The 22,640-nt window shown below is 45.7% G+C and overlaps 1 protein-coding gene across 1 annotated transcript in view; it reads left to right on the top strand.

Moving 5' to 3' along the window:
* The window catches only part of GABBR2 (gamma-aminobutyric acid type B receptor subunit 2), a 2,655,237-nt gene that overhangs the window by 1,723,702 nt on the left and 908,895 nt on the right, over window positions 1-22,640 (top strand). The window contains 1 exon segment of the mRNA XM_029587103.1: window positions 20,769-20,829. Coding sequence (XP_029442963.1) covers window positions 20,769-20,829 — 61 coding nt within the window.

Genomic DNA, 22,640 nt, shown 5'->3' with positions numbered 1-22,640 from the left:
AGATTTAGGCATTAGTGTAGGGGGTTAGGGGCCACTTTGACATTCAAAGTGAGACGTACGAACAGAACAGTGCTCTCTTTTGAAGATTTGATGACCCTCGGAGTGAGGAACCTCACCCAAAGATGAGATTTGTGCAATGTTCTCTCAACCTAGCTTGATGTTACCCAGGTAGAGAGTCCATCAAGCTAGGTATTTATATCTCTATGAGTGTATATATATTTATTAAAAATATATAATGAAAGCTGTCAACCAGCAAGAAAAACAGTTCACTTTGGATTGTTTGCAAAATCGGCTCTTACAATTCCTGCAAGCTGCATTTAGAAGTGTTTATTTTTAAAGAATAGTTCAGTAGTCCCCAAACTTTTCAAGCAAAGGACCATATATGACATTTCAAATTATTAAGAGGGCTGGGGTTGGGGATGGTCCTTTCTCAACATCGGCTACTTCAAGGAAAATTGACATTAAATACAAGATACGTAATTCACCAATTTATGAGTCTGCCCAACTTCCCACCAATCTATTGTGGTGGAATCAGCCTTATCCAAAGCTAAACAAAATAAATTGCATTCTAACACACCACCAGGCAGAGAGAATAAATGCTTAGATGACTTTGGGAAGAAAATTTATCACTCTTCCATGCTCACGAACAGAATTCAGCATCATCAGTTCTACACTACACAGTACCTGTACGAATCACTCCAAAAGCTGCGTCCACTATGTCTATCGAGGACAATACACCCCACCAATCTTTCTTAGATATGGAAGAAGGCCTCAGGCATTTACTGCGCTCTATTTACGAGTTCTTTGAATCTTCAGCAAGAGCGTCTACTTCGGCTATAGCGGCCAGGCGTACAGCTTGGCTCAGAGCCAGCACAATTAGGACTGATGTACATGAGAAGCTAGCCGATATCCCTTGCACGGGTGACAATCTCTTTGGGGATAAGTTTGTAGATATAGTCTCTCATTTGAAAGAATAAAGCACAGCTGTATTATCTCTTACCACTCCCGCAGACTCTCAAAAATCACAACATCAATTTTATCCTTACCATCGATGGTATTATTCCAGACCATACAATCGGCCATATTCACAGTACAGACCTCAACCGTATGTCCCACCAAGAAACACAGCTCCACCTGTTTCTAGGGGTTGTGCCAGACATCAAAGACAAACAAAACAAACACCGGCCCCTCTACAAAAACAAGCTTCCTCTTTTTGAAATTAATATAGCCACCACCACTACCGGTATTCATAGGAGGATGACTTCAATTTTTTCTCCACAATTGGGAATCCATCACTTCAGATCAGTGGGTACTCAACATTATAAAAAACGGTTACTCTCTGAATTTTCAATCCACTCCTTCTCTTCCTCATATTCCTCCGAAGAGGATGATATAATCCCACTTCATATCCCTCACAGCGGAACTGAACAGCCTACAAGTTCAATAATCTATACAGATCATTCCCCATCAACATCAACAAGGGTTTTATTTCCAATATTTCCTCATTCCAAAGAAGTCAGGGGGCCTACGACCTATTCTAGATCTCCGACTACTCAACAAACACATACAGAGAGAAAAATTCAAAATTACTTCTCTCAAAAATATCCTACCGCTGATTCAGCATGATTGGCTATGTTCCATCAACCTGAAGGATGCATATTCCCATATACCAATCCACCTGTCTTCGTGGCGTTACCTCTGTTTCCAGATTCAGCATATACATTACCAATACAAAGTACTCCCATTTGGCCTATCTTCAGCCCCAAGGGTATTCACCAAATGTCTTGCAGTGGTGGTGGCTCACCTAAGGAAACTTTCGATCCAAATTTTTCCCTATCTGGACGATTGGTTAATAGTAGCATCGGATCAGTCTATACTGAGAGATCATATGTTACGCACGATCGAATGCCTTCAGAGGTTGGGATTTCTTATCAATTTTGAGAAGTCTCACCTACAACCTACTCAGATACTTCAGTTCATAGGCGCTCTCATAAACACAGTTGAACAGAGTGCGTACCTTCCTCCAGACAGGATGCAGAACGTACAATCATTGGCTGACGGTCTGCTTCACAGAAATCGGACATCTGCACGCCAGGTTCTCCAACTTCTGGGTCATATGGCAGCAGCGATCTATGTAGTTCCTCACACCAGACTTCACATGCGCCGTTTACAATGGGGTTTAAAGACTCAGTGGTCTCAATTCATACAACCACTCAGCACCAGAATTCAAATTACGAATGGAATGAAAGAGGACATTCGATGGTGGCTCCTTTCCAAAAACCTATCCTCGGGAGCTCCATTCTGTTTACCGCCTCATCAGATAACTCTGACCATGGATGCCTCCAACAAGGGTTGGGGGGCACATCTGGGCGAACTGAAAACTCAAGGTCTCTGGACCCCTCAGGAATCTACATACCAGATCAATCTACTGGAACTACGAGCCATTTGGATGGCGCTTCAAACGCTCTCGGATCAGATAAGGGGATCAAGCCTCATGGTATATACAGACAACCAGGTAGCCATGTTTTACATAAACAAGGAAGGAAGGTCAGGTTCCTGGATTCTATGCCAGGAAGCAACACAAATTCTACATTGGACAATAAAAGCCCAAGTATCAATTCAAGCAACCTGTCTTCCAGGTCTGGACAATGTAACAGCAGACCGTCTCAGCCGGATTTTTCATCCACACGAATGGACCTTAAATCCAGAGGTTGCACAAAACATCTTCAAACAGTGGGGGTTTCCCAGAATAGACCTCTTTGCCATGGAAGCAAACAGACAAGTCCAAACCTTTTGCTCAATTTACCCCAGCAATCAAAGGATTGCTCCAGATGCCTTTCTCATTCCGTGGATGCCAGGCTTGATGTATGCCTAACCACCCATTCCACTCATATCTCGAACGATTCAGAAATGCATCCAAGTCATATCAGACATGATATTAATAGCCCCAGCGTGGCCGAAACAGCCCTGGTACACATATCTCATGAAACTTTCCATTCATCCACCGATAACGCTACAAAATCTTCCATATCTTCTGACACAGGAAGGGGGCTCATTACTTCACCCCATGAACCAATCCCTTCATCTCACAGCATGGAGATTGAAAGGCAAATACTAACTCCCTTAGGTTTATCCTCTCGATTAGAAAATATCCTTATTGCGTCACAGAAACCTTCAACCAGACGTAACTACAAAGGAAAATGGCAGCAGTACTTAAACTGGTGTACTCCAAAGAACATAAACCCTTTCTCATCCACGGCCACTCAATTACTGCAATATTTACACACACTCTACGAAGCAGGATTAGCCACTACTTCGGTACGAGTTCATATCAGTGCTATATCAGCTTTTCATGAACCTTTTAATAACCTTCCAATGTCTAACCATCCATTGATTTCTAGATTCATGAAGGGAATGATCCGGCTTCGCCCACCGGTGACTAAGCCCCCAATTCCATGGGATTTAAATGTAGTGCTGGAACAACTAATGCTTCCACCCTTCCACCCTTCCATCCTTTGAACCATTAGACTCTAGCCACATCAAATATATGACATGGAAAACAGTTTTTCTCATTGCCATTACTTCTGCAAGGAGGGTCAGCCTTGGTTCACTACTCTCCTTATCTTGAATTCTACCATGACAAGGTGACACTTCGTCCTGACCCTTCCTTTCTGCCTAAGATGGTAACATTTTTTCATCTTAATCAAACCATAACTCTACCTATTTTTATGCCAAAACCACATAATAATGAGCATGAAAAACGTTTACACACGTTGGACTGTAAGAGAGCATTGGCTTACTATAAGAAAAGGACTCAGTCAACTTCGAGGCCTTCTCAACTGTTCCTTTCCTTTAACCCGAATGATCCTGGACAACCAGTCTCAAAAAGGACTATAGCCAGTTGGTTATCACAATGCATATTTTTTTGCTACAATAAACGTTCCATTAAACAACTCACAAAGCCTCAGGCACACCAAATCCGCGCCACTGCAGCATCAGTTGCCCACTTGAACAAAGTTCCCTTAATTGATATCTGTAAAGCGACAACATGGTCATCCATTCATACCTTCACATCGCATTATTGCCTCCAACAACAAACGACCTCTGATGCAGCACTAGGTCTTATCATCACTAAAAAGAACATGAAACTGTCTACCACTTCAAGGGTTGATGTCCAAATCTACATGGGAAAAAATATACATGGACACAACCCGGGAGCTTGGGACTCCCAGACAGCATGGCTAATTCAGCCCTGCTATGGACGGGAAAAAGCAAGTTTGCTTACCGTAAACAGTGTTTCCGTTGATAGCAGGATGAATTAGCCATGCGTTCCCTCCCTCCTCCTGAGACAGTCACACAGAGACAGACATACCTTGTTGACTTACCTACCGGGCAGGAACACTTACCTACACTTACCTACCGGGCAGGAACACCACCGCATAGATGCACAGAGTCAAAAACTCTGTGATCAGCTAAGGGAAACTCCGCCTACTTGGGATCGTGACGCTTCCCAGGCAGCATGGCTAATTCATCCTGCTATCTACGGAAACACCGTTTATGGTAAGCAAACTTGCTTTTCTCCCTTTCCCTCCCCTTTCTCAGCCCATTCCTTTTTCTCTTACTCACATTCCTCCCCTTCCTTTAACCATCCTCCTTTCCCTTCCCTTTCATATGCCCCTGCCTCCTAAATATTCCTCTTTTAGTGGGTGGAACCCCACCATCACTGCAGCCTTTGTTGTGCCAGTCCTCTTTGTTACAGTTTCTTGTACTGAGTAAATGCCCCCTTTTTAAATCCTTCCTCAGTCCTGAGTACTTGTTTCTGTCTCAGTCGGTTTGGTGCTACACCACTCGTTCTATGGCTCCTGGTTCTTCTGTGTTCACTGCTGGAATTAAATTTTTCCACTTTGCCAGCAATGCGGGAGCTGGTCTAGATGCTACCCACCACTACCTTTTTCATGTATCCCCATTCAACCTCTTCTTTGGCAATGGCTTTCAGCAGAGCCACAACCCAGTCTCACTTTCAGATTCATAGCAGCTACTGAAACTGCTTTCCCTGCTCTCCAGAATTCCTGCAGTCAGCCACAGTATAGTGAGCTAATCAGGAATGCTCCTGCTGCCTCCCTTTTCCAAGTTGGTAGTTGATAGCAGTGCAGTTGCCCAAACCTTCGACTGCTGCTTCTTTCCTCAGCCTTTGCCATGCCAGTCCTCATCTTCTGCCAGAGGGGTTTGGGAACCCTGGGCCACAAAAGTATACCTTGCTCCTGCTGAATCTGGGCAGGGAGTCTGGTGAGTTAAAAAAACATGCTCTTTAGTCTGCATTCATCCCACAGCCCATAGATGGAAAATGAAGCATAGCTCAGGGATGCTCAAACTAGTACTCAGGCTCCACCAATTAGTTGGATTGTCAGGATATCTCTAACGAATATGCATGAGAAATAGTTGCATACATTGGAGGCAGTGCATGCATGCAAAGAAAATCTCATGCATATTCATTAGGGATATCCTGAAAACCTGACTGGTGGGGAAATGAGGGTAACCGAAAGACCAGTTTGAGCATCCCTGACATAGCTGAAAAGTTTTCTGTCATCAAATGTTCTATTGTAAAAAATAGAAATGTTTTAATTAGGGATGTGAATCGTGTCCTCGATCATCTTAACGATCGATTTCGGCTGGGAGGGGGAGGGAATCGTATTGTTGCCGTTTGGGGGGGTAAAATATCGTGAAAAATCGTGAAAAATCTAAAAATCTAAAAATCGCAAAACCGGCACATTAAAACCCCCTAAAACCCACCCCCGACCCTTTAAATTAAATCCCCCACCCTCCCGAACCCCCCCCAAATGACTTAAATAACCTGCGGGTCCAGCGGCGGTCCGGAACGGCAGCGGTCCGGAACGGGCTCCTGCTCCTGAATCTTGTTGTCTTCAGAGGGCGCCATTTTCCAAAATGGCGCCGAAAAATGGCGGCGGCCATAGACGAACACGATTGGACGGCAGGAGGTCCTTCCGGACCCCCGCTGGACTTTTGGCAAGTCTCGTGGGGGTCAGGAGGCCCCCCACAAGCTGGCCAAAAGTTCCTGGAGGTCCAGCGGGGGTCAGGGAGCGATTTCCCGCCGCGAATCGTTTTCGTACGGAAAATGGCGCCGGCAGGAGATCGACTGCAGGAGGTCGTTCAGCGAGGGTTCCGGCGCCTCGCTGAACAACCTCCTGCAGTCGATCTCCTGCCGGCAGGGAGCCCAGGCGAGCTCAATGCCGAAGCACCGAGGGAACTGTCAGGCAGGGTTATAAGGGACAGCCCAGAACATAGAGTGGACAGGGGAGATGGACTGGGCCAGTCAGGAGAGCCAGCACTAGAGGGACCCCTGGTGGTGAGGCGGTTGCACTGCAGCCATAGCCGTAACAGTACCCCCTCCTCAAGGCCTCCCCCTCCTCCTGGGTCCCCTCTTAGCAGGGGGTACTCAATAATGAAGTCAGACCCCCTCCTGGGGCGATGCGGCAGGTTCAACTCCTTCCCGAGGCAGCAAGGCAGTCCAGAACCCTTCCTGGAGTAATAAGGCAGACACAACCCCAACCTGGGGCAGCAACATAGTCCATAACCCCTCCTGAGATGACAGTAGGACTGGTCCGGACCCCTCCAGGGTCGGCATCAGGGCCGGCACAGACTCCTCCAGAGTCGGTGACAGCAGAACCGGTTTGGACCCCTCCGGGGACGACATCAGATCCGGTATGGGCCCCTCCAGGGGCGGCAGCTGGACCGGTACAGCAGGCTCAGATTGTTGAGTAACAGAGTCTGTTGGCAGGCCCGGTTCGGACCCCTCCGGAGATGGCAGCAGAACCGATTCGGACCCCTCCGGGGACGGCAGCAGGGCCGGTTCGAGCTCTTCCGGGGGCGGCAGCAGGGCCGGTTCAGCAGGCTCAGAAGGCTGAGTCAGAAAGTCTGTTAGTAGGACCGGTTCGGACCCCTCCGGGGACGGCAGCAGGACCGGTTCGGACCCCTCCAGGGACGGCAGCAGGACCGGTTCGCCAGACTCAGATGGCTGAGTCAGAAAGTCTGTCAGTAAGACCAGTTCGGACCCCTCCGGGGACTGCAGCAAGACCTGTTCGGACCGCTCCGGGAACAGCAGCAGTACTGGTTTGGACCCCTCCGAGGATGGCAGCAGGACCAGTTCGGGCCCCTCTGGGGATGGCAGCAGGACCAGTTCGAACCCCTCCGGGGGCGGCAGCAGAACCGGTTCAGCAGGCTCAGAAGGCTGAGTCAGAAAGTCTGTCAGTAGGACCGTTTCGGACCCCTCTGGGGACGGCAGCAGGGCCGGTTCGAGCCCTTCCGGGGGCGGCAGCAGGGCCGGTTCGGACCCCTCCGGGAACGGCAGCAGGGCCGGTTCGGCAGACTCAGGCTCTTCTCGGGGTGGTGCAGCAAGCCCGGACCCCTCTTGGGGCGAAACAGCAGGCTTGGACCCCTCTTGGGGTGATGCAGCAGACTCGGACCCCTCTCGGGGTGATGCAGCAGACTCGGACCCCTCTCGGGGTGCTGCAGCAGGCTGGGGCCCCTCTCGGGGTGATGCAGCAGGCTTGGATCCTTCTCGGGGTGAAACAGCAGGCTCGGACCCCTCTTGGGGCGATGCAGCAGGCTCGGACCCCTCTTGGGGCGATGCAGCAGGCTCGGACCCCTATCGGGGTGATGCAGCAGGCTCGGCCCCCTCTCGGGGTGATGCAGCAGGCTTGGACCCCTCTTGGGGTGATGCAGCAGGCTTGGCCCCCTCTTGGGGTGATGCAGCAGGCTTGGATCCTCCTCGGGGCGATGCAGCAGGCTCGGACCCCTCTTGGGGTGATGAAGCAGGCTCAGATGGCAGAGCAGCAAGGTTAGAAGCAGTGCACATGGAAGACACAGATTGCACTGCTGTGGGCTTGATACCTCGAGCCAAACTCTGAGGCTCCTTATTTTGTTTCCGGAGGAGCAGTTTAGAGAAGGCACAGGCAGTTCTAGGACGTCTAGGGAAAGTGCTCGTTATTGTCTCAACAGCAGCTGTGGGAAGCAGAGCCCTGCTAAAGTTAATCAACTCTCTCCGTTTTAGAGAAACCTGTTCCCGAGGCTCTAGCACTGGTGTCACAGAAGCCTTCTTGGCCAGGTAAGTCCTGGGTTTTTCTATCCACAAACTGCCAGCTAAATGTCTGTTTAGTGGAGCCAGAAAGCAGAATACCGGTTAGGAGAGCTGATTGTCTTTTTCTAATGGAACAGCTGATCCTAAAGCAGAACAACGGGGGCAGGGTTTGCCTGATGGTAACAGACACGGAGATAGGAGCATTCCACCACCCTGGTTTAGATTTAGACAATTTAAACATTCCTGATAGACTGAGATGTTCCTCTTATGACAATTACTGCAAACCCAGTGCTCTTGGTCTAGAGGTTGACATGCAAGACAGTTCTTGTAACTGGGATAGTTCACAAGTCTGGCAACAAGCAACGACATAAAAACTTGGAGGCTGAGGCATAATGTGAGTAGAGGTAAAAGAAAAATTGGCTCACCGGTAGTACCAAGACCTATCTCTTCCCCTGGAAATTGGTGGCTTCGGCATACTGTTTACGCATGGGCTCCGGTCAGGAATCGTCGAACACCACCCAGAAGGGTGGCTCCAGGTGGAGAGAGACAGGAAAGGCTAGAACAGTGTCTGGGTCCAGGCTGGGTCAGGGCAGGCGGCAATCAACAGTGTCTGGGTCCAGGCTGGGTCAGGGCAGGCGGCAAGCAGCAGTGTCTGGGTCCAGGCTGGGTCAGGGCAGGCGGCAAGCAGCAGTGTCCGGGTTCATGGCTGGTCAGGGCAGGCGGCAAGTAGCAGTGTCTGGGTCTAGGCTGGGTCAGGGCAGGCGGCAAAGTAGCAGTGTCGGGTTCAGGCTGGGTCAGGGCAAGGCAGGTCAGAAGGCCCGTAGGCCACACACACACAGAAGGCCCGTAGGCCACACACTGTAAGCAGGGCAAGGCAGGTCAGAAGGCCCGTAGGCCACACACACACAGAAGGCCCGTAGGCCACACACCGTAAGCAGGGCAAGGCAGAGAAGGCCCGTAGGCCACACACACACACAGAAGGCCCGTAGGCCACACAGCGTAAGCAAGGCAAGGCAGAGAAGGCCCGTAGGCCACACACACACACCGAAGGCCCGTAGGCCACACACCGTAAGCAGGGCAAGGCAGGTCAGAAGGCCCGTAGGCCACACACACACAGAAGGCCTGTAGGCCACACAAGGCAAGGCAAGACAAGGCAAGGAATAAGGCCCGAAGGCCGCGCAAGGCAAGGCAAAGAATAAGGCCCGAAGGCCGCGCAAGGCAAGGCAAGGAATAAGGCCCGAAGGCCGCGCAAGGCAAGGCAAGGAATAAGGCCCGAAGGCCGCGCAAGGCAAGGCAAGGAATAAGGCCCGAAGGCTGCGCAAGGCAAGGGAAGGTCCAGGGACCAAATGCACAGCAAGCAAGGAAGGAAGGCTAGAGCAGGGAGCCCAGGCGAGCTCGATGCCGAAGCACCGAGGGAACTGTCAGGCAGGGTTATAAGGGACAGCCCAGAACATAGAGTGGACAGGGGAGATGGACTGGGCCAGTCAGGAGAGCCAGCCCTAGAGGGACCCCTGGTGGTGAGGCGGTTGCACTGCAGCCATAGCCGTAACATCTGTGCTGCAACCTGGGCTTGATTTACTCTCTTTTTCAATTTCCTTTCTGCCATGTCTGATGCTCCATGGTAGGAGAAATGCAAAATGTGAAATATGCAGAGTATATTTCTGCCCTGCACCTGATCGAGAAATAGAAAAGTTTTTAATTTTATTATCAAAATACCAAAAATTCAGAAAGCATATTGGCTGCTCTCCAATTCATATTGGTAAAAGAATGCCAAAAAAAGAGAGAATAAAATAACAAAAAGGAAATGTTTAAGTATAAACACTTTTATTCCTTAGCTTTTTTTTTTTTTCTTTTGTATTCATTGCTGTAGACCTTGTTGCCTATCTGGCACCACTTTTAATATTGAAAGTGTCAAAACTAACCCCAGGCGGTTGCCTGCTTAATTTGCACACATGTGTCTTGTGAAAACAACTGCTATTTTCAGTACACAGTACACAGATTTTAAATCTGATCCAGATTTTTATGCAGAACTAGAGAAGTGTGTGTCAGTGTGGTGCAAATGTAGAAAGGGATAATAGAGGAGAATGAACAGCATGGGCTTGCTATGAGCTGACAAGAAGAAACATAGAAGATTCTGAATATTGCAACTTTCTCAGGCGTGTCATTGTATATAGCACGGTAATTGATCTATCACTTAACTCTGAGCCTATGAAAAGCTTATGAAATTAGTGAAAATGTGCGTGCTCTGTAATTTTGCAAGGTAGATTTTTCTCTAGGAAACCTTTAGCAAGCTTAGAGGCTGATATACTAACAGGAGAAAAAAAAAGCACTAATGCTGCTTTACATGCTAAATATTGCACAAAATTAGCTCCTTTAGCACATGAAATAATTATTTGATTTATAATAGTTATATTTTATAAGCAGTTTTAAACATACAAAAAATTTAAAATTTATAGTTGATGCAAAATTACACAAAGTAGCTCAGTAACTATGGGGTAGATTTTAAAACCCCTGCATGCGTAACCTCCAGGATTTACGCGCGCAGGGCACTCGCGCATCAGCGCACCTATTTTGCAGCGGTTCGGGGGCGGGCCGGGAGGGCGGTCCCGAGTCCCCCGGTACTGCAGCCTGTGCCGGAGGATGCCGGGGCGGCGCGCGCAAGTTACGCCTGCTTCAAGCAGGCGTAACTTGCCCAACAAAGGTGGGGGGGGGGATTTAGGTAGGGCTGGGGGGTGGGGTAGATAGGGGAAGGGAGGGTAAGGTGGGGGGACGCGGAAGGAAAGTTCCCTCAGAGGCCGCTCCGATTTCAGAGCGGCCTCGGAGGGAACGGAGGAAGGCTGCACGGCTCGGCATGCGCAGGCTGCCGATTTTGCGCAGCCTTGTGCGCCGACCCCGGCTTTTATAAGATACGTGCAGCTACGCGCGTATCTTATAAAATCTAGTGTACTTTTGTTTGTGCCGATGGCGCGAACAAAAGTACGCGCGCATGTATGTTTTGAAGATTTACCTCAGCGAGTGCACAGTAAAGTTGTACATGAAAATAATTTCACATAGGTATTGTCACAAAAATTTTACCAATGAGGTGTAATCATTACTTTTGCTTATTTGTATATAAGACTGGGTAGAAAAAAAGCACTCTCTAAATAGTGCATGCCGATCTCTTCTATTGATCCATCAGCCTTTTAGTTTGACAATTTAATGATTTATCATGCTTTACATTTAAAAAGGTGAATTTTCATAAGTTGTGCATGTATAAAATAGCACTTATGTGTACACATAGCATATACGTGATTATTAACTATCAGGCCGATTCAGTAAAAATGCGGGAGAGCGAACGAACGCCTGTTCTCCCTGCGCGCGCACCGGCCACTCGCCAGTGCGTGCGATTCTGTATGCTAATTAGGCCCGTCGGTAGAAACGAGTAAAAGGAGGCGCTAGGGACTCTAGCACGTCCCTAGCGCCTCCTTTTGACCCGGAGCGGTGGCTGTCAGTAGGTTTGACAGCCGAAGCTCAATTTTGCCGGCATCGGTTCTCAAGCCCGCTGACAGCCACAGGCTCGGAAACTGGACGTCGGCAAAATTGGGCGTCTGGTTTTCGGCCCGACAGCCGCCGGCCCAATTTAAATTTTTTTTTTTTACTTTTTACACCCTTCGGGACCTCCGACTTAATATCGCTATGATATTAAGTCAGAGGGTGCACAGAAAAGCAGTTTTTACTGCTTTTCTATGCACTTTCCCGGTGCCATCAGAAACTAGCGCTTACCTTTGGGTAGGCGTTAATTTCTTAGAGTAAAATGTGCGGCTTGGCTGCACATTTTACTTACTGTATCCCACGCGCATACCTAATAGGGCCATCAACATGCATTAACATGTTGAGGGCGCTATTTGGTGCCGCGGGTTGGACGCATGTTTTCCGCTCCTTACTGAATAAGAGGTAAGGGAAAACGCACGTCCAAGAGCAGGCTAACAGTGCACTCCATCGGCCTGTATTTTAGAAACCTCAACATACATGCATAAATCAGGGTCTGTGAGTAAATTTGCATGTCTAAAATGGGGAGGGCCAGGGGTGTTCCGGGCAGAGGCCAGCATTTAGATGAGTAAGTTGCTATGTTATTTATTTATTTGTTGTATTCTGTTAGTATTTTATTATTTTTATAATTTTTGTTTTATTGTAAACTGGTATGATTGAATACAGAATACTGGCATAAAAATGTTTTAAATAAACAAATAGGTAAATAAATACCTTGCACTCATGACAATTTTTAAAGGGATTCATGCACTTTCTTTCCCCTTTAAAATTAGGTACAAAATAACTGTGAACTTTGCATCTAGGTAGGAAGTTTTAAACACAAAGTAAGGTCTAGTCCCTCACGATAATTTTGTTCACTTCAAAATAAGAAAAGGGTGTTTGAAATCATTGCTAAATATATATTTATTCGAGTGTCCATTCTCCTTCCTCTCCATGCATTTTAACTGATGTCCCACCATTTATGAGAGCTGCACTTTGATATTCGGCTTTAAAATTGGCATTTGTATCCTTAAATATGAACTACTTTATGTTAATCTTCTAGATTGCAGCATTGACAGTAGCAACACTTTTAAGACATGATATTTAGTTATGAAATTCAATGCAAAATCTGCATAAAATAGTTATTGAGCTGCATAAGAATATAAATCAGATGATTATCTGTGAACTCATAGTAAAATATTGTACTTTAAAACATGCAAATGTAAAATTACAACCATTACTGCAAGCAATTCGACTGTAGCTTTAATGCACGATATTTAACTGAAAACTGATTTGCATGCAATTACACTTGGCCATTAATACAAACAAGATAATTAATGTACAATTTAATACATTGGCTTCTTTGTATGCAAAGAACCTCAAGCCCATTTGAAGTCCCTACCTAGGCCGCTATTTTAGATTTAATTCTTAGTGGAACACAGAATTTGGTGTGAGAGGTAATGGTGGTGGGACCACTTGGTCATAAAGTGCCACACACATGGGATAACATGATCAAATTTAAACTAATAACTGGAAAGGGGACAATAAGTAAATCTACAGCTCTAACACTAAATTTTCAAAAGGGAAACTTTGATAAAATGAGGAAAATTGAAAAAAATTGAAAGGTGCAACTGCAAAGGCTAAAAGTGTTCAACAGGCATGGGCATTGTTTAAAAATACTCCCAGTCCAGATGTATTCCATGCATTACGAAAGGTGGAAGGAAGGCAAAACGATTACTGGCATGGTTAAAAGGTGAGATGAAAGAGGCTATTTTAGCCAAAAAAAATCCTTCAAAAATTGGAAGAAGGATCCATTTGAAGAAAACAGGAAAAAGCATAAGCATTATCAAATTAACTGTAAAATATTGATAAGACAGGCGAAGAGAGAGTTTGAAATTAAGTTGGCCATAGAGGCAAAAACTCATAAACATTTAAAAATATATCCAAAGCAAGAAACCTGTGAGGGAGTCGGTTGGACCATTAGATGACTAAGGGTTTAAAGGGGCTCTTAGGGAAGATAAGGCCATTGCAGAAAGACTAAATGAATTCTTTGCTTCCGTGTTTACTAATGAGGATGTTGGGGACATACCAGTTCTGGAGATAATTTTCAAGGGTGATGAGTCAGATGAACTGAACCAAATCACTGTGAACCTGGAAGATGTAGTAGGCCAGATTGACAAACTAAAGATCGCAAATCACCTGAACTGCATGGTATGCATCCTAGGGTTCTGAAGGAAAGAAAAAAGTGAAATTTCAGATCTATTAGTTAAAATTTGTACCTGAAGACTGGAGGGTGGCCAACATAACCCCAATATTTAAAAATGGAATCTATAGACCATTGAGCCTGACAACATGGTTTAATGGAACACAGTCAACATAGATTTACTCAACGGAAGTACTGCCTCACAAATCGTTTTATTTTTTTGAAGAGGTTAATAAACATGTGGATAAAGCTGAACTGATAGATGTAGTGTATTTGGATTTTCAGAAGGCATTTGACAAAGTCCCTCATGAGAGGCTTCTAAGAAAACTAAAAAGTCATCGGATAGGAGGCGATGAGAGTAGGATTAAATGGTCAATTTTCTCAGTGGAAAAGGGTAAACAGTGGAGTGCCTCAGGGATCTGTACTTGGACCCGGGCTTTTCAATACATTTTTAAATGATCTGAAAAGGAATTCAATGAGAAGTTATCAAAATTGCAGATGATACAAAATTATTTAGAGTAGTTAAATCACAAGCGGATTGTGATAAATTGCTGGAGGACCTTCCAAGATTGGAAGATAGGGCATCCAAATAGCAGATGAAATTTAATGTGGATAAATGCAAGGTGATGCATATAGGGAAAAGTAACCCATGCAGTAGTTACATGATGTTAGGTTCCATATTAGGAGCTACCACCCAGGAAAAAGATCTAGGCATCATAGTGGATAATACATTGAAATTGTCGGCTCAGTGTGCTGCAGCAGTCAAAAAAAAACAAACAGAATGTTAGAAATTATTAGGAAGGGAATGGGGAATAAAACGGAAAATGTCGAAATGCCTCTGTATCGCTGTATGGCGAGACTGCACCTTGAGTACTGTGTACAATTCTTTTCTCTGCATCTCAAAAAAGATGTAGATGCACTGAAGAAGATACAGAGAAGGGCAACCAAAATGATAAAGGGGTAGAACAGCTCCTTTAGGAGGAAAGGCTGAAGAGGTTAGGGCTGTTCAGCTTAGAGAAGAGATGGCTAAGGGGGGGGATATGACAGAGGTCTTTAAAATCATGAGAGGTCTTCAACTAGTAGATGTGTCTCGGTTATTTACACTTTCGAATAATAGAAGAACTAGGGAGCACTCCATGAAGTTAGCAAGTAGCACATTTAAAACTAATCAAAGAAAATTATTTTTCACTCAACGCACAATTAAGCTCTGGAATTGGTTGCCAGAGGATGCGGTTAGTGCAGTTAGTGTAGCTCGGTTTACAAAAGGTTTGAATAAATTCTTATAGGAGATGTCCATTAACTGCTATTAATCAAGTTGACTTAGGGAATGGCCTCTGCTATTACTGGCATCAGTAGCATGGGATCTTCTTGGTGTTTGGGTACTTGCCAGGTTCTTGTAACCTGGCTTGGCCTCTGTTGGAAACAGGATGCTGGGCTTGATGAGCCCTTGTTCTGACCCAGCATAACAATTTCTTATGTTCTTAAAGTCCCCCAAGGTGCAGCGTAGAATGTAGATATTCTTGCAGATCGGGCTTTCCAAATGTAAAGGTTATTACATTTATTATATGGAAATGGTTTCTCTAATTATTGTTGTTTGGTTTTCCTGGAAAATGGTGAGGGCTGTTATAAGAACATAAGAACATAAGAAATTGCCATGCTGGGTCAGACCAAGGGTCCATCAAGCTCAGCATCCTGTTTCCAACAGAGGCCAAACCAGGCCTCTGTTGGAAACAGAAACTGTTTCCCATATCGTTTAGCTACCCTCAGCCTGTTCCATTTCCTGATTTTCTGGTTTTGCATGAAATCTCTGGTACTACTCTGTATTATAACATTCAGAACATCAAAATCATTATTCTTGAGCATCTTTTGTCTTGTGCCTGTATTTTGTCATTCAGAATGAGGGCTTTTTTGGACAAAACACCTTTCCATATCCTGTACTCTGAACTCTGAACTGTTGCACTTTTGCATTAGTTCCCTCATACTACTTTAACCTCTTATGACATTCAGTACAGGAAATGGTTTATCTTGAGCATCTTTTGTCTTGTGCCAGTAGTTTTTGCTCTAAATGAGTATTTTGGACAAACCACCCCAGAATAATCAACCATACAACAGTGTGGGTCCAGTACGGAGACTGAGTCTTGATGCTCAGGTCTCAGCCCAGACCCAGGCCTGACACCTGGACCTCAGCCTAGGCTGTCTCTTGGGCCCAGGCCCAATGCCAGGGCCTGGTCCGGAGACTGAGGCCCAATACCAGGGCCTCAGTGCAGGCCCAGGCGAGACTCCAGCATCGGGCCTGGGCTCTTGCCTGGTCAAGGCCATGGCCCATACATTGGGACCCCAGTCTCTAGGCCAGGCCCCGGCATTGGGCCTGGGCCTAGGCTGAGGACCCTGTGTGCTCAGTCCTAGGTCATGGCTCCTGCGTTCAGGCTGCTGCCTATGCCTAGGTGAGGCCCAAGCTCCAGTATTGCGCTTAGGTTTAGGCCGAGGCTCCTGCCTTTGGACTCAGCCTATTCCCTAGGTAAGGTCTGGGGCCTCATACCATTCCCTAGGTGAGGGCCCCGGCCTTGGAGCTTAGCTTATGTCTGACGAATGACTTTTGTTTTTGTTTTTTTTCTAAAAGTGAAAACCAAAGAAATGTCTCAGATTTTCAATTGTTTGTTTTGAGATGCAACGAGACAAAATAAGAAATTTCATTTTATATCTCCTCAGTGTACATCTCTAATGCCCACACTGCCCACTGCTTTAGGCAGAGACAAAAAAATATTACTAGCTCTGTAAACAACTCTCCAATCTTCCTCCAGTCACCAAAACAGTAAAAAAAAAAAAGAACTTGCAACAGTAGTCTGCTGTCTGTGACACAGCGCTCTCCTGATGCAGTGCTGCCGCCTCGCTGCTTTCCTATATTGTGTGACTGGCACAAATGAAATGAATAGGATTCATTTTATTCAGGGGACCCTCTCAATTTTTTTCAAGGTTCCAGAAAAAAACAAATTAGCACCTATTTGTTTCATTTTTTCAGTTTGTTTAAAACTAATGCACATGCCTACTGTTTTGTGGTATATTGTATGATATTTAAAAACAGTTTTACATGTTTATTCATTGTTAAAATAATTTAGTCTGTGTAATGCTAATTATTCCACTTACTTCTGTCAGAGTACAGTCAAGAAGAATTTAATGGGCTACAACTCCATTTCTGCATTGCCAGGGGAAGCAGTGGACCCATATATTTTATTCATTAGAGAAGGAGTTGTGTAATAGAATAGAGAGGTGGTCCATATTTTAATATAGTAAATTGATGTTAAAAGGAAGGAAGCTCAAACAGAGGCTTTTTTGTGAAAAATGCTGATGCTCATTTGCTGATATTCATAAATGCACATTTGTAAAATCAGCACAAATCATTTTTCTCCTTTTTAAAATAATGACCCTGGATTGAATCGGCCCTGTTTGATTTTTGATATAGTTCAGTTTTCAAAGGATACGCAGTTCCTCAGTCTGCTTTTGAAAAATATTATAGATCCAAAATAATTATTTTCACCCTATAAACAATTATAGCTTTTCTTCTTCTAGTGATTGTTAAGAGAAAGGCCACACTCATTCCTAGGGCTGAGTCCTGACCAAGTTTTTCCCATCCCCAGCATGGATTCTCTAGCTGAGGAGAAAGATATAACTCCAGGAACCAGTGTTTGTACATAGGTCTCTTTATGAGTGCAATCTCAGTTCCTTAATCTTTTTGAATTACCAGTGCCAAACAAATCAGACAGTACGTTCAAGATGGGTGTTCCAAAATAAAAGTTTATTATATAATTTCCTTTCTTCTAATAGCTGGCATAAACATACATTCTCTTAATTACATCCATAAACTCCAAACTGATGTGTGCATGTGACTCTTGGTATTTAATCCCTGGATATTCTCCCTTCCTCAGGATGGAAAGGAAGGCGCTCAGGGTGGAATGAGGTATCCTACCTTTAGAGTTTGTCCCCTTTCCAAAAATACCTGTGCTCTACTGATTGTGTCCACAACTTTCTACATCTTTCAGTCCTTGTTTTCCCAGGGTACATGGTTATGTTTTCAAATAGTTTGATTTTGTGCATATCTTGATAAGACTGAACTTCATTTGTAAGCAGAGTATGTTGAATATGATCTCAATCTCTCAAATTCACTTGCATAATGCCTTTTCCTAATATTTTCAATGTAATAAAGAGAGCTTCCTTCTGGAGTTCATAAGTTGTTGTATGCACTGTAGATGTCAGGAATAGGGAGGTCCATGGGAGGCCATGGCCTCACCAGAATCTGGCTCTTACCGCAGAATCACTGCGGGAGACCAGGGCCAGATCTGGCATACAGCAGTTGTTTGGTGGCAAAAAGAGGGGGAGAGCAGCAGTGTATTGGCTATGTCCTCCAACTCTTCAGCTCAGGGCCCGACTACTGCTTTGCTTTGCATGGGACTCTGTATAGCCAGGAAGCAGATAAGGAGATGATTGCAGCCTGAGGCACCAACGTTCTTCTCCTAGTGAGCCTGGGGGGGGGAGGGAAAGGAAGAGGTAGAGGGGTTGGGGTTAGTGGGGTGAGAGGGACAGGGCAGGGCACAACGAGAAAGGTGGGGACAGAGAGATGGAGTAGGTGGGAGAGAGGAGGTATTGGGGGCAAGGTGGGAGAGACACTGTAGTAAGTAAAGGATAGAGGAAGGGGTGGGGGTGGAATTTAGTTGGCTTGCCTCCCCCCCCCCAACCAAAAAGGTGTTCGGCTGCCCCTGATATGCACAGGCAACATGTCTAGATGTGCCTGAAAGTTATTTTTATTAAGGGCCGTAGCACTCAATATAATTGGAACTATTTCTGTATCTGCCACATTTTCTTGGCCTCTGATTGCATCATTTGATATTTGAGGTTCTTTCCCATATGATTCATAGAATAGTCACTTGGTACTGATGCTTCTATCAGCAATACTGCTCTTATGCTTTTCTCCTTTACCCCACAGTATTTGGTTTACTTGCATCAAGCTTTATATCTGTTGGAATAGGAATGTCCAAGAGTGATTACAACTTCTTCATTCTTTACGGTTCTCTCAGGATCATGATCCCAGTGCTTTTCTGGTAGAATGACATTATAATATTCACACAGTTTCCAATGGATGAACCTTGCAGCCTTATACCTTTCTTAAGCAGGTAGGAGCCCATTACTGTAGCACTCTTCAGTAGGGGTGCAGTGGTAAAATGGTATGCTCCACTCCTGCTTCACTAAGGGCCTAACACTAAGGGCCATTACTAGTGGAGATCCCCATGGAATCTCTGTACTATAATAAAGCTAGGCATATGATATGATATGCACTAGGCCATCTCTGTTGTTGAACTTAAACAGATTAATTTATAATAAAATGTTAAAGGCAAACTCTTTTGTGGAATTTTACTGTATACTTTATATTTATAGTACTGTTTTTTGTTTTGTTTTTTACATAAATTACCAAATGTGACAAGTGGGCATATGGATTGCATAGGAGCACCTGTCTAGTCTGGTCACTAGAGAACCCTGTACTGTATTTTCACAATCATACTATTAGAAAACAATGAGTTTCCTTATGGTTCAGTTTACAGATGCATGAGCAGCTTATTCAACATCCTAGTAGGGATGTGAATCGTTTTTTGACGATTTAAAACAATCGTCAGATATATTTTAAATCGTCAAAAATCGTTAGAGCCGCGATACAATAACAATTCCCCTGATTTATCGTCAAAAAATCGTAAATCGGGGGAGGGGGAGGGCGGGAAAACCGGCACCCTAAACCCACCCGACCCTTTAAAATAAATCCCCCACCCTCCCCGAAGCCCCCCAAAATGTTTTAAATTACCTGGGGTTCAGTGGCGGGGGGGGTCCCGGCGCGATCTCCCGCTCTCGGGCCACGGCTGCGTTAAAAGAAATGGTGCCGGTGGCCCTTTGCCCTTACCATATGACAGGGCAAAGGTAGCGCCGGCGCCATTTTGGTTCCTGTCACCCGACGTCATGAGTGCAGGAGATCACTCCCGGACCCCCGCTGCACCCCCATGGACTTTTGGCCAGCTTGGGGGGGCCTCCTGACCCCCACAAGACTTGCCAAAGTCCAGCGGGGGTCCGGTGAGCGACCTCCTGCACGCGGGCCGTATTGCCAATATTCTAAATGGCGCCGGCGCTACTTTTGCCCTCACTATGTCGACATAGTGAGGGCAAAAGTAGCGCCGGCCGTATTGCCAATATGCAAAATGGCGCCGGCACTACTTTTGCCCTCACTATGTTGACATAGTGAGGGCAAAGGTAGCACCGGCGCCATTTTGCATATTGGCAATACGGCCCGCATGCAGGAGGTCGCTCCCGGACCCCCGCTGGACTTTTGGCAAGTCTTGTGGGGGTCAGGAGGCCCCCCCAAGCTGGCCAAAAGTCCATGGGGGTCCAGTGGGGGTCCGGGAGTGATCTCCTGCATTCGTGACGTCAGGTGACAGGAACCAAAATGGCGCCGGCGCTACCTTTGCCCTGTCATATGGTAAGGGCAAAGGGCCACCGGCACCATTTCTTTTATCGCAGCCGTGGCCCGAGAGCGGGAGATCGCGCCGGGACCCCCCCCCCCCCACACTGGACCCCAGGTAATTTAAAACATTTTGGGGGGCTTCGGGAGGGTGGGGGATTTATTTTAAAGGGTCGGAGTGGGTTTTAGGGTGCCGGTTTTCCCGCCCTCCCCCGATTTACGGTTTTATGATTTAAAAAAAACAAAAACCATGAAGATCAGATTTCCCTCCCCCCCAGCCAAAATCGATCGTTAAGACGATCGATCACCCGATTCACATCCCTACATCCTAGCATTTGCTCTCTTGCGGTATTAAGTAATGCCAGATCTAGTTTATTCCCTTCACTTTACAGTCATACAATGGATGAGAATGCTTGAATAGGTGGTTTGAATTTTAGTGTGCTTTATTATTGTGTTTACTTGTATTTTAGGGCCAAGTCATGTTCAGAAATGGGGAGAGGATGGGAACCATCAAATTCACACAGTTTCAAGGTAGGATATGGATTCTTACATTCTTGTCTGGTCTACAGTAAGTTTCTTTGTGTGATTTGCTCCGTGTTGAGTGCTCCGTGTTGAGTGCCTGCTCTCCCGAGCACGCGATTCTCTATTTAAATGAGGCTGCGCGCTAATAAGGAGGTGCTAGGGACAATAGCACGTCCCTAGAGCCTCCTTATTAGTGGTAGAGCTGGCTGTCAGCAGGTCTGACAACAGACGCTCTATTTTACCTTGGGCAGGTGTTAATTTCTGAGAGTAAAATGTGTGGCTTGGCCACACATTTTGCTTTCAGTATCCCAGGCGACTAATGGGCTCATCAACATGCATTTGAATGTGATGAGCCTATTAGTTTTCGGGGGGTTGGCCGCACGTTTTTGACGGCTATTGCCCTTTACAGTATAAGGGGTAATAACAGAGCATCAAAAATGCACGGCCAAATAGGTGCTAAATGGTGTGCTCGGCTGAGCGCACCATACTGATTCGGCCTGTCTGAGAAGGGACCCTGTAATGCACTACTTTTAGGCTTTTGAGTAACGGGACAGTGTACATAATTTGGGGATTCATTTTCAGTAGCCCACGTTGTTGCAAATTATGTAGATACGTAAGTGCTCACAGAGCTTGTAACTAATTTTCAAATGGAAACTGTGCAGTAGCTTCCTTTTCAAAAATTTCTACAAGGTACATGGAAACAAAAGTGCCTACATACTTCGTATCTCTTTTTTTTTACGGGTAGTGAAATTGCAGCAAAATACCATGAATATATTTGAAAATCCAAATATATGCACATTGTTTACAGCCCTGACCCAAACACCCCGGGAATGGCTCTTATTTAGGGATATGCTTTTTAACAAATGGCATATCTGAACCAAAAAAGGCCATTTTCAGTTTGTTGCGAATGGTAGGAACTGAAATTACATTGCGCAAAAATACCTAAAAAGCAAAGGGTATGTGGTAGGGGTGCACAGGGGTTAAAAAATGTTTCATTTTTTAATTTTGCTATTGGGGTATTTTTTTCACGAATTGTGTTTAGTTTAATGTTTATTTTGTTTTCTTTAGTTTAAAAAACAAAATCAACATTTTAAAAAAATTACTCCAAAATCACATTAAAAAAATATAACGGGGCCTCCCAATGACTCCTTTCTACCAATTCCTCCCACCTGAAAAATATTAGGGCCAGAATCCTCTCTGGCCTCTACTTACCTGGTCCAGGCATGATCCAAAGAACAGGCCTTGGCCCAGGCTGAAATTCAGGCCTTGCATAGGCCCAGGCCGTGGTAGGTCATTGAAATCTCAGCTTAGGCTGTATGTAAAGCCCAGGATTCAAAGCCTGGTCCCGATGCCTCGGTCAAGGTCTGACGTTGGAGTCTTTACCCGGGACCAGGCCCAGAGGCAGAAGCCAGGCCTCATATGCATTGTCCTCTTCTTTCTTTGTTCTTGCTTAAAATGATAGCATCTGCTGGGGATGCCCAGAGTTAATGAACTCCACCGCCTCAGCAGAGGTCGCCCTTTTTTGTATGGCAGTTTAAATGAACTGCTGTACACCAAAATGATGCCCTCCACTGAAAAAGGAAGGCATGGAATTAATCAACTACGGGCGATCCTAGCGGATGCTGTCATTTTAAAGAAGGACAAAGAAAGAAAGACAATGACACATACGAGGCTTGGGCTCTGGCCTCCAGGCCTGGGTCAAAGCCAAGGCCACAGTATTGGGTCTCAGTCTTTGAACCAACCCCAGTTTTGGTCCAGGGCTCATGCCAAAGCCCCAGTGTTGGGACCCAGCCTCTGGGCCAGGCCTCATCCAAGGCCAA

This window comes from Rhinatrema bivittatum, chromosome 2 (genome assembly GCF_901001135.1).
Source record: "Rhinatrema bivittatum chromosome 2, aRhiBiv1.1, whole genome shotgun sequence".
Lineage (NCBI taxonomy): Eukaryota > Metazoa > Chordata > Amphibia > Gymnophiona > Rhinatrematidae > Rhinatrema > Rhinatrema bivittatum.
This window is presented reverse-complemented; position numbering and strand designations above follow the sequence as displayed.